This window comes from Zophobas morio, unplaced genomic scaffold (genome assembly GCF_036711695.1).
Source record: "Zophobas morio isolate AGI-343-1 ecotype UQ-CSIRO unplaced genomic scaffold, CSIRO_AGI_Zmor_V1 ptg000012l, whole genome shotgun sequence".
In the NCBI taxonomy this organism is placed as follows: Eukaryota; Metazoa; Arthropoda; class Insecta; order Coleoptera; family Tenebrionidae; genus Zophobas; species Zophobas morio.
Window position 1 is genome coordinate 18,464,680 of NW_026972117.1, and position 12,283 is coordinate 18,476,962.

The 12,283-nt window shown below is 33.3% G+C and overlaps 1 protein-coding gene across 1 annotated transcript; it reads right to left on the bottom strand.

Moving 5' to 3' along the window:
* Positions 1-10,359: 10,359 nt before the first annotated feature.
* On the bottom strand, positions 10,360-12,179 carry LOC135127938 (GDP-mannose 4,6 dehydratase). The gene is made up of 4 exons (XM_064054650.1): positions 11,949-12,179; positions 11,336-11,771; positions 10,834-11,282; positions 10,360-10,783 (listed from the first exon to the last, which is right to left on the bottom strand). Exons 1-4 carry the CDS (start codon positions 12,000-12,002, stop codon positions 10,652-10,654), a joined length of 1,071 nt encoding a protein of 356 aa, XP_063910720.1. The 5' UTR covers positions 12,003-12,179; the 3' UTR covers positions 10,360-10,651.
* Between the last annotated feature and the right edge of the window lie 104 nt (positions 12,180-12,283).

Sequence of the window (12,283 nt, forward strand, 5' to 3'; positions counted from 1 at the left end):
CTGAAATTGGAATTAACTGATGTCTAAAACTGGCGAAAAGCCATGTTCATCTGGAATGGAACCAGAAATTACTTATACGATTGAAATCTATTGATATCACTTCTCTGTGTGTGAAGTGAAACTGATTTTAACTCGTTCAGACAAGTGCATTCAAGCGAGATGTTTCTAAATTATAATAAAAAAAAACTTTTTCCACACACACAAGCTTAAAAATCCAATAAGTATTCACATCCTGCGAAGATTATTCATCAAAACGATAAACTTCGAGCAACCATGTCATCTTTTTATTGTCCATAAACTGTTGGAGTTTATTTATGGCAATTGTAATTTTCGCTTGAGGCGTGTCCTCCGCACTCACGTGACTTTTTAAACAAATCAGTTTCCCGTTGCCAGTCCAGAGGCGTAGTCAACCCTCCCGTCCGTATATAATTACCGGTGTCCCCCTCCCGTGTCCTCGTTCCGCACTAGTCCCGTTGACATTTCGCTGTAGATGTCGCTTTCGTAGGTGCGAGACCACCCGCGTCGCCGCCGTCTCCCATTGGCTGTCCACGAAAATAGAAAACATTCGGCAGTTGGAGCAATAAAGGAGATCCACATAAATAAGTAAATAGTAATGTTCTAGAAAATCGAGTGTTTATTTGTGAATGTGTGTGAACATTAAACGTTACACAAACACGGTGGCACAAAGCAGGCCGTGTCGCGTTTTACGAGCCGCCGTGTATACAAAACCCAGCGGCGGAACACCGAGGACATCCATCAAACACGCGCATTGAAGTGACAGTCATTATGTTATTACAGGCGCGTTACATTTGATCTACGGACCGGATTATTACGATTCTTCGAAATGGAGACGGCCGTTTTTATCTGCTTTCATTCCGACTGCGACCAGAAACAACAAACATCGGGAGCTTTAAACATCATTACGGTGATACCGCATGGAGTTTATGTCTTACGGCAGCTTTGAATGCGAACGCTGCTGGTGCGCTGCAACTGGACGGAGCGTAAATCATTCGGGATGTTGAGTTCTTTAATAAACAACTAATCGGCCTTTTGTTTTGATAATAATCATGTTTGCGTGGGCGTCTTTCTACATGGATTTTAAACTAACAATGACAGACGAATAACACAGACGTGCTTGTTGCTGTCTGCCCGACAATTTCATTTCGCCTTGTGTAACAGTCATCATCATTAGACAGAAAATATTTAGAATACTAGGTACCACATATTTAGAACCACGAGATTTTCTGTCGTTTCGTTTGTTTTACACCAATGTACTATGACTAGCGATAGACTAGTTCAAGGTTATGCAATGTTTTATGGAATTTTAGACGATTTATACCTATTTATAATTCTGCGATGTGTGTTATATTAAAAAAACAATCATTTTCAGATTGGGCGGGACAATGTTTTCTCATGTGATTTATATGAGTAACGTTGGGGAGAGCGGGCCACAGTGTGGGCAGTTTTTTTGAAAATATTTTTTAGAGTACTTAATGGCTGGAATTGTATGCATCAAAATATCGAAGAAATATGCACAAAATATAGTGAACCAAGAGCTATAAGGTTATATGGCCATCATAAAAGTAGTTGACCGCAAATAAATACCCCCTTTGTGTGGTTCGCACTAAGCTTACCGGTTGGCAATAAATCATCTTCTAAACATTTCTTGCTCATATTTAACAGGGCCGGCTTTCAAAGCGAGTGGTTATTTCGGAACCCTCAGCGGCTGCAGGTAGTAAAGAAGTAGTGGAGTGGTGGATTTTCATATTTAGTGAAAGCCGCCCCTGAACGAGACCACAAGAGTCGGTCGAGCTGCAGTGGACACGTTATTTACGACCCTAAAACCTTTTCTATTGTAAACAACTTAACTTCGACACAATGGGATGATTTTATGATGGCCATATAACCTTATAACTCTTGGTTCACTATATTTTTAGGTTGGATGAAGTAGCAGCACCTGATGACATTATTATGATTTTTTCAACTGAGAACTGGTTCCTGAAAAAAAAAAATTCGTTAAATTTTCATGAATAAACCTTGTATCAATAAATTTGCGACATAACGTCCACATGAATCGGTTGTTCCATCGACATGAAAATAATTTAGATTAGATTATCGCCTATAATAATGTGACGAATAGCCTGCTTTGTTTTTTGAAACACTGCCCACGTAGTTTTTTCTTAAGGTACGCTCATCGGGAACTGACTTCATAGTACGCTTTTTAAGAAATAATCATAACTTGGGATTATTCACTTTTGATAAAGGAATATCGACACTGAGGAATGCTTCCCACAATTGGAAACAATATTCTTGTTGATCTGTCAGCTTTTGGGTGTTGGAGAAAAATTCTGCGAGCAGACCTTGTGCTTATTTTTGTGAAGGCTTGTCCCAGTACGCTGAGTTATCGAAAACTTCTTTTGACAGTTTAATTGATAGAAGATATCAATACATTAACGCAATTGTTTGAAAATGGAACTAATAAAAATAAATGTGATAAATTCAAAAATATAGCAATGACAAAAATTTGGATACCTTTGTTACCTTTTTACAGCATACTCTGAAAAACATTTTGAGAATTTTCATTTAACACTACTTCGGGATACTTTTGGCATTTTGGCTTCAAAGTTCACTTATCAGTACCAAAATAAGGACTGCCAACATCAAGAATTAAACGGGTGAAGTACTGGGTCGATTGTTGTCAAATTTTGTATTTATATTAAGTATATCACGTAGATGGTAAAACGCTAACCAAAATTTGTCTAATCATCCCCACCACTAATGTGATGACGTCACTTCAAAATAACATAGTCTTACACCTGTAGTTTATGACTCCGAATTGAGATTTTACCGGAAACGTCCAGATTTTTGGAAAAAAAATCAAAATTAGGAAACAACATTTTGACATTTAATTTGGAATCTACAAAACCGAATGCTTTGAAATCTTGCAGATGGTTTACAGTTATGATAAGCATGATAAAATTTTAATCACAATGTATATACTTATCCCCTCCAAAAAATTGATGACGTCAGGTCAAAAGTTTGCCGAATAAATCCCATCTAAAATGTACAAAATATGATGAGTCTGTACTTCTGATTTATCTTTCCATTCATATTTTTGGGATTTCCATATACAGGGTGACTCAAAAAAATCAATGAATGCGTCAATGTATTTTATTGATTAAATCAGAAACTACAAAACCAAATGCTTTGAAATCTTGGAGATGTTTTAAAGTTATCATAAGCATCGAAAATTTTTGATCAAAATATATGGGCTCATCCCCCCTAAAAAATTGATCACGTCATCCCAAAATTTTGCTTAATAAATCCTATCTAAAATGTACAAAATATGATGACTCTGTATTTATAATTTATCTTTCCACTCATATTTTTTGGATTTGAACATACAGGGTGACTCAAAAAAATTAATGAATGCGTGGATTTATTTTATTGATTTTATTTGTTCCTCACTTGTAAACATCAATTTACAAAGTCCCTGTATTCAACATGAAAATGTCACTTAAGTGGCCTGTAAAAAATGTTACTGGATAGTCATTAAAATTTCTACAGCCCTGCTCGTGCTCATACAGCCATGTATTTTAAACATTATAAACTATTATAAGTTGAAATGACAGCCAAAATTGATTCAGGTAAATTTTCACTCACAACTGCTGCTTCCTCAGTAATATAGCTTGCGCCACACTCATTTCAATACATCGAAAACGATAAATCGAAAAATCTAGTTTATAATAATTATTTACAAGTGAGAAACAAATAAAATATTGAACAACACACGCAAGGTAACGGGTTTTTACTGGCTCCAGAAGGTGACTGACTCGCCTGTAAAAACCTTTGACCATGCTAGTAATGTTAAATACTATAATCAGGAACTGCAAAACCGAACGCTTTGAAATAATCGAAATGTTTTAAGGTGATCATAAACATGGCAAATTTGGGATCAAAATGTATTTGCTCATCACCCCTAAAAAAAAAATTGATGACGCCACCTCAAAAGATTGCTGAATAAATGCTATCTTAAATGGGCAAAATATGATCAGTCTATACTTGTAATTTATCAATGCGTTCATATTTTGTAGATTTTCTTATACAGAGTGACACAAAAAAATTAATGAATAAGTCAATTTATTTTCTTCATTAGATCAAGGATTGCAAAACTGAATATTTTGAAATCTTGCAGACGTTATTGTAAGCATGGTAACTTTTTAATCAAAATGTATCTGTGTATCAACCCCAAAAAATTGATGACGTCATCTAAAAATTTTGCCGAATAAATCCTACCTAAAATGTACAAATTATAATGAGTCTGTACTTGTGATTTATCTTTCCATTCATATTTTTTGGATTTGCATATACAGGGTGACTCACAAAAATTAATGAATGCGTCAATGTATTTTATTGATTAAATCTGAAACTACAAAACCAAATCCTTTGAAATCGTGGAAATGTTTTAAAGTTATCATAAGCATGGCAAATTTTTGATCAAAACGTATGGGCTCATCCCCCCTAAAAAATTGGAAAAATTAATGACTGAATCAATTAATTCTTTTTCATTCAATTAATTTTCTCGAAAATGTGAAAATACAAACGTCTTTATTTAATAAGAATTATAATAATGATATTCAAAACTTTTTGTCGATTGTAGCTTACTAGTTAATTGTTTTGTTCCTCTATTTTGAGGGGATCGAACGTATTCAAATCATACTAATTTCTACATGACATTCTTCCAATGTATAAACATAAACACTTTCAAGTCGTTTTTCTTATCGAGGATAATCTAAGGACGTACATTAATGGAGTCCATTGGTCAATTTGGTACTCGTTTCTCTATATTTCATAAGGCCGTAGCTAGGGGAGACTAGGGGATGCTCCCCTAGATATAGACAAGTTATAATTAACCAAATTAGAATTACAGCATCCAAAAACCAAATAAAATGTTGTGTTTTATTCAATAAACGGAAATCAGAGCAATAAAAAAGTCTGGACCGTCGCATTGTCATCCGGTTATTGCAGTTCGTAGAAACCATGTTTTAGTTTCGTTTGTATTTCACCGTCACGTCTACAGGTTGATAAGTGTTATGGCTATTTGTCTTAATTTACAAGTACTATACAGGGTGTTCATTTTATCTGTTCAGGGGGAACGCTAGACGATAGACAAGTTTGAATTGGGCGCCATTTGTTGCCTTAAACGCAACCAGCAATTCTTCTTTAAATCTACCTGACGCGCTGGGATAGACGACTACCGGACGTGGGTCATAAAAGCATCGTAAGCCGATAATGCAGAATAATGATAATTTATGACAGGCGGCCCACAACATACCTTGAGCACAGAATAAGCAGTTCTCGTATTCTTTTGACATATTAATTATAATATTCCAGATAATTATTATATTATTCAAACACAATTTAGACACTGTAGAGCAAACAAGGCTTATCAAGCCCATCTATTAGTTTATTCGCCTAAATGTATTATTAATACCGTTTTCAAATTACACCAAAATTGAACAATCTAAAAATTAAACAATTTAAAAATCGAAGAATTGGAAAACCAAAAAATCTAAACCGAGAACTTGAAAAATCGAATATAATCGAGAAATCAAAACATCAAGGAAAACAAAAAAATTAACGGAAAATCTAGAACGTAAAAATTGAAAAATTAAAATACCTATCGAAAAATTGAAAAACCGAGAAATCGAAACATCAAAAAATGGAAAAATTGAAGAACCGAAACATTGCAAAATCTCAGAACTGAAATACTGAGAAACTGAAAAATGGAAGGAAAATTGAAAAATCGAAAAAGTGAAAAAAATCAAAACTGAAATCTTGAAAAACTAAAAAATGGAAAGAAAACTGAAGAATCGGAAAAGTGAAAAAATCCAAAACTGAAACATTGAAAAATCCAGAAATCGAACAATTGAAAAACCACAATTGAAGAAAGAATTGAAAAATCAAAAAATCAGTTAATCGAAAAATTGAAAAATCGAAAAATTTAGAAACGTCAAAAATTGAAAACTGAAAAATAAAAAAATTTAAAAATCGTAAAACTGAAATATCGTAAAGTTAATAAATTGAAAAACTGAAAATTTTTGAAAAAAAAAATCGTATCAAAAACTAAAAATTCAAAAAATCGAAAAATTGAACCATCAAAAAATCAAAACATTGAAATCCCAGTAAGTTGATAGATAGGAAAATTTAAAAAACAAAAATTTTTAAAATCCAAGAATTGAACAACAACAAAAAATCTCTAAGCCTGAAAACTCAGAAAATTGAATGATCGAGAACAAAAAATCTAAAGTTTAAAAATTCGACAAATTGAAAAATCATGGAACTGAAAAATCGAAAAGTAGAGATAGTGAGAAATCTAAAAACCTAAAACTTTAAAAACTGAAAAATTAAAATATCGAAAAATTTAAAAACCGAGAAAACACAATATCAAAAATTTGAAAAATTGAAGAAACGAAATATTGCAAAATTCCAAAGCTGAAATATTGAAAAACCTAAAAATGGAAGGAAAATTAAAAAATCGAAACAGCGAAAAAATCCCAAACTGAAACATTGAAAAATTGAGAAATGGAAAAATGGGAAAATCAAAAAAATTGGTCTAAAGAGTTTAGACAGTACTTCCCTCGCTATCGGAAACGTGACGACTGCATGCCTATTATGTTTTTTTTTTTCACATTAGATTTCAAAGCATTCGGTTTTGTAGTTCCTGATTAAATCAATAAAATAAATTTGCGCATTCATTAAATTTTTTGAGTCACCCTGTATATCCGAATCCAAAAAATATGAATGGAATGATAAATTCCAAGAAGAGACTCATCATATTTTGTAAATTTTAAATACGGCAAACTTTTGAGGAGACGTCATCATTTTTTTGGAGGAGATAAGCAAATATATTTTGACTAAAAATTTATTATGCTCTTTATAACCTTAAAACCTTTGCAAGATTTCAAAGCATTGGGTTCTGTAGTTCCTGATTAAATCAATAAAATAAATTTACGCATTCATTAATTTTTGGGGTCATCCTGTACATGCAAATCCAAAAAACATGAATGGAATGATAAATCACAACTTTAGATAGGATTTATTCAGCAAAATTTTGAGGTGACGTCATCAATTCTTTAGAGGGGATAGGTAAATATATTGTGATTAAAACGGTCCTGGTTTAATAACAAAAAAATATTGTTCGTCTATAAAACAAGCTCGTCTTAGACAAAGTATTTGTAAAAAAAATATGTCGTAAAAAAATTTACGTATGGTGGTCCCGACTACGATTATGGTTTAAATATTTTTTAGAAAATCCTGTCATGGATGTAGAAACATTTGTGACAGCCAAAGAGGTTTTTTTGAGAAAATTATCTTTGAATTTAGACCAAATTGAAATAGACACTAGGCAACAGGCACATTTGGGCAAAAGAAAGAGAAATTAGGGTTACGGCTTCAAATTTAGGACGTATTTACAAACTTAGACCGACTACAGCAATAGCTAACACTGTGGAGTCTCTGTTACTGTTATACAGTACATTTAGAGGTAATAGTCATACATACTATGGACAGCAAAGTGAGGAAAAAGCTGTCAAGTGTTTTGAAATAAATAAAAACATAAAAACTGAACGGTGTGGCTTGTTTATTTTAAAACAATTTCCTTACTTGGCTGCTAGTCCAGACAGGGTTCTAGAGGATACGAGTGCATTAGTCGAAATTAAATGCCCTTCAAAATCGCAAGATTTGTCTCCCGAAGAAGCGGTTAGAAAAAAAATAATCAAATTTTTTACATTGACAGACAGAGAATTGAAACTAAAAAAAAGGGACAAATGCTTGTTACGGGTATTTCACAAGTTTATTTTGTTGTATGGACACCCAAAGGAATAAATATAGAAAAAATTTATAAAGACGAAGAAATAAATGTAAAAAGATGGCAGATAAACTTGGCAGATTTTACTTTGGCGCATTATTGCCCGAAATAATTGATTCAAGAAGAAAGAGGAACCTGCCTTTGCGAGAGTTTTTTTTTAAATAAATAAATTTGTTTCTATTTTTTTATGTACTTTAATAATTTATTAGGAGTACATTTTTCATCACCAAGACTTGCATATTTTTATTATAAATATATTTTGAAAATGATCTCTCGGCAAATGAAAACATATACGAGCACTTTTTTCCAGTAAACAATGAAGGGAGAAGTTACTGGGCGTAGGGCTTTTTTAAAACACCTCCTTTCTGGGATAAGTAATAGATACACTTAGCTACTTATACGTGTTAAACAAAAGCTGTATTTTATATATTTTTTATTATTATTATAAATATGTTTATTAGTTTTATTAATTAACAAAGCAAAATATATATTAACAATAATATTACAATGAATTTTTAGTAATTATGTGTACTGAATTCAAGAGTGGAGTAAAAATATTATAGTTCCCCAGTTTTAATTCGGTTTTATGATAGTACCGCATTGCGTAAAAGTTAATTTCCTTAACAATAGATTACTACGGCCGGTCCTGGCGGCTTCTTATAAAACTGAGTTCCTTGCCATAAATTAGAAAAATCAGCCGAGAACTCTAACAATCAGCTTATGGTAGAGCAGGCGATAAGGGTTTTACCTGGAAAGTCGCTTCCGTAAATTTTAGTGGCGCTCCTATCGGCAAAGTACTGAACTAACTGCTCAAATTCTGTCGAATTGATACCCATTTTTTTCAATAATGGTTAGTTTTTGTTAAAAACTCTGCTAACCAATAGATCATTAATTTTCCTCTGATATTCCTGTTAAAATTATTCGATGTGTTTTGCATTAATTTGTGGTATATTTTGATTTTAATAAACACATTATTATTTAAACAAATTGTACAACTAACAAACATTTAATGACTCTGCGCCCTGTAAAAAGTGATGTTTAATCCATGTGCGAATTTTCAAGCGATTCTATGATGGTTATGACTCAAAAAACTTGAAAAGAAAACATACAATGGTGCTTTTTTACGATATTTCTCAGCCATATTTTTTTAATTGATTGAACTGGTTTCTGCGCTCTAGAATATGAAAAAAGCTGCAGTTTGATGTGTGATACATCTATATTAATATCATTTTTTCATACAAAAAAACAAAAAAATGTTATACCTCGTCTAGCGAGTCCCCTTCACACCTGACAGTTTTTGCATAGGCAACATATTATACTCCCCAGAGACGACTTCGTCCAATTTTTTTTTTTTTTAATACGCAATCATAGCAATAATAGGCATGCAGTCATCACGTTACTACAGCGAGGGAAGTACTGTCTAAACTCTTTAGACCAATTTTTTCTTCTATGATATTTTTTCGCAGTTTCTTGTTTTCTGTTAATTTTGAATAAAGACAGATTAAACAAAAAGTCACTTTAAACTACAATATGTACATATATTGAAAAAGACTTAAAAAAGTGCAAAATGTAGTATAAAAACCTGAACTCCAAACTCACTTCCTGAAATTATTTTAATAACATTTTTACTGTTATCACTAATCACTTAAATTGTCTCGAATTTACACATAACAAAGATTTTATACAGTTCATTTGTGATTTCAAATTTTGAAATGGCGCATATAGCTTTATTACAGGTACTTAAAAAAAGGCTAGTACATATTCACTTAATCTCTTTATTTTCAGAATTTAATGTGCGAAGGTGTTCGTGTCTCGCTACTTGTTTGCTTTTGTTTTTTGGTGATTATTATTAGTATATTAGCTCTAAAATATTTTTGGAGATTAGTGAATATTCATACGTCTGACAGCGTGGTTAGGACGCGTTTTCAGTGACATATCCAGGTAATTTGGGTGAAATCTTCCAATCTTTATTCTAACTGGTGCAACATTTCTGGACGGTCGTTTATCGGCTACACGAGTAACATTTCTATTTCCCGAGCGTAAGCCAAGGAAGTATTGTAATCGAGTTCATCAGTCGACTCCCTACTTTTACGTTTTCTCGACTTTTCATGACCCCTAGAGTACGAAAAAATTGGTCTCCCATTCCCGTCTGTCTGCCATCCTGATTTTTATTAGACAGATGATCTCCGAAAGTACTGGGCCGATTGATTGTTGTCAAATCTTGTATTTATATTAGGAATATTATGTAAATACATACTTTCAAATAAATTAACATCAGGTTCTTACAAATAAATTATGTTTACCGCTAAAATAAAACTTACCATCATGGCGTCCTTTTGCTTCATTTTTCGTATCCTCCACTTCCATCAATTCAACCTTTATATTATACATATTATTAGAATAGTATTATTACTTATTACATCTCACTGCTGTTTTCATAGGGAACCACTCTTGAATAGCACGTTTTTCAGGTTGATTAAATTAACGAATCATTTTCAAAAAATATTTAATTGCAATATTTGCGCTGTGTATCAACAATATGACAAATCTTTTAGTCTTATAAAATTATATGGAAGTCATAACATTCAAACGAATATTTTTGTACAATACAAAAGAAACAGAAATAATTCAATAAGTGTTTGTTTCACAGTTTCACGTCATACAAAACACAAAATAGCACACTACGATTTTAAAATGACACTTTAAAAAAGACTAGTGCAAAATAAAAAATATATATAAATATTACAGGAATGCCCATCTATACTTTAAAATAATAAAACACTACGCTAACGGATTCTTCTTCATGAGCTGTATATCAGCCTCCATCATATCCTTCACGAGTTCATGAAAAGACACTTTCGGAATCCAGTTAAATTTCTTTTTAGCTTTGGAAGAATCGCCCAAAAGTAGGTCCTACAAGCACTAAATTACTTCAAATCCTGTCAATCTTTCAACTAACTTACCACTTCCGTAGGTCGGAAGTACCTCGGATTTATTTTAACGCGAACAGCGCCAGTATCTTTCTCTTTACCAACCTCCTCCTGACCCGAGCCCTCCCACACTATTTCTTTGCCTACGTGCCTAAATGCTGCTTCCACAAATTCGCGAACGCTGTGAGTTTCTCCAGAGGCTATAACATAATCATCGGGTTCTGGCTGTTGCAGCATTAGCCACATAGCTTCCACGTAGTCTTTGGCATGCCCCCAATCTCTTTTCGAATCCAAATTACCTAGCTCCACGTACTGAGACAATCCTAAATGTATTTTCGCGACTTCTCGCGTTATTTTTCGCGTTACGAAAGTTTCACCTCTTCGAGGGCTCTCATGGTTGAACAGAATACCGTTGCAAGCAAACATGTTGTAAGCTTCGCGGTAATTTACCACGATCCAGTATGCATAAAGTTTGGCACAAGCTAGATTTAAATTAAAATAAGTGACTAGATTGCAGAATGTACCTAATTCTTACCATATGGAGATCTAGGGTAAAAAGGCGTTTTCTCAGTTTGTGGAATCTCAGCCACTTTACCATATAATTCCGACGTAGAAGCCTGGTAAAATTTCACTTCTTTTTCCAAGCCACAAGTTCGAATGGCATCCAATAACCGTAAAGTACCCACAGCGTCTACCTCTGCGGTATATTCGCTTAAATCAAACGACACTTTGACGTGACTTTGAGCTGCTAAATTGTAAATTTCGACTGGTCTTATTTTGGTGATTAATTTAACGAGAGAACTGGAATCGGTCATATCACCATAGTGTAAATGCATTTTTCCGCCTTTATGTGCGTATGGATCGGCATGAAGGTGTTCAATTCTGCCTGTGTTGAAGGAACTTGACCTTCTTATTATCCCATGTACTTCGTAGCCTTTGTTTAACAATAATTCGGCCAAGTAGGATCCATCCTGAAATTTAAATTTGAATTTTAGCGCAACTGTCGATAAAGTAGATTCCTGATATGCCGACAATTGACACAAACAAAAATGAGCCGGACTGAGTAAAATTTGTAAATAGGTGAATTAAGGAATATGTAGACTTATAGCGAATATAATTAGACACTTGTGACGGGAATATCGACATACCTGACCAGTAATTCCAGTTAAAAGGGCTACTTTCCTTTCGTCGCCGCTTGCCATGACAGGGACACGTGTTATATTAATTAAGAGAATTGTCACTGCAACAACTACCTTAAAGTTGTTTAAGTAAGGTAATCAAATCTCTATTTGTTGGCTATTTGTACATACAGGGGAAATTCAGATAAAAAGTTCTCTGAAATCTGTATTTGTTTTGATAAGGCTAAATTCAAGCAGTTTTTTAACGAACAACTCGGTCGATGGGTGGATGTTTGGTATAGGCAACGTGACGTCTACAAAAAAATGTCTGTTCTAAAAATTGACAAGCGAACAAAATTTGAAAA

Excerpts from the sequence above, each read along its gene's own strand:
- LOC135127938 (XM_064054650.1), bottom strand. The coding sequence starts at position 12,002 with ATGGCAAGCGGCGACGAAAGGAAAGTAGCCCTTTTAACTGGAATTACT. Across the intron at positions 11,772-11,948 it reads TAACTGGAATTACTGGTCAG|GATGGATCCTACTTGGCCGA; the intron begins GTATGTCGATAT and ends TTTAAATTTCAG. Across the intron at positions 10,784-10,833 it reads ACTTCCGACCTACGGAAGTG|GACCTACTTTTGGGCGATTC; the intron begins GTAAGTTAGTTG and ends TAGTGCTTGTAG.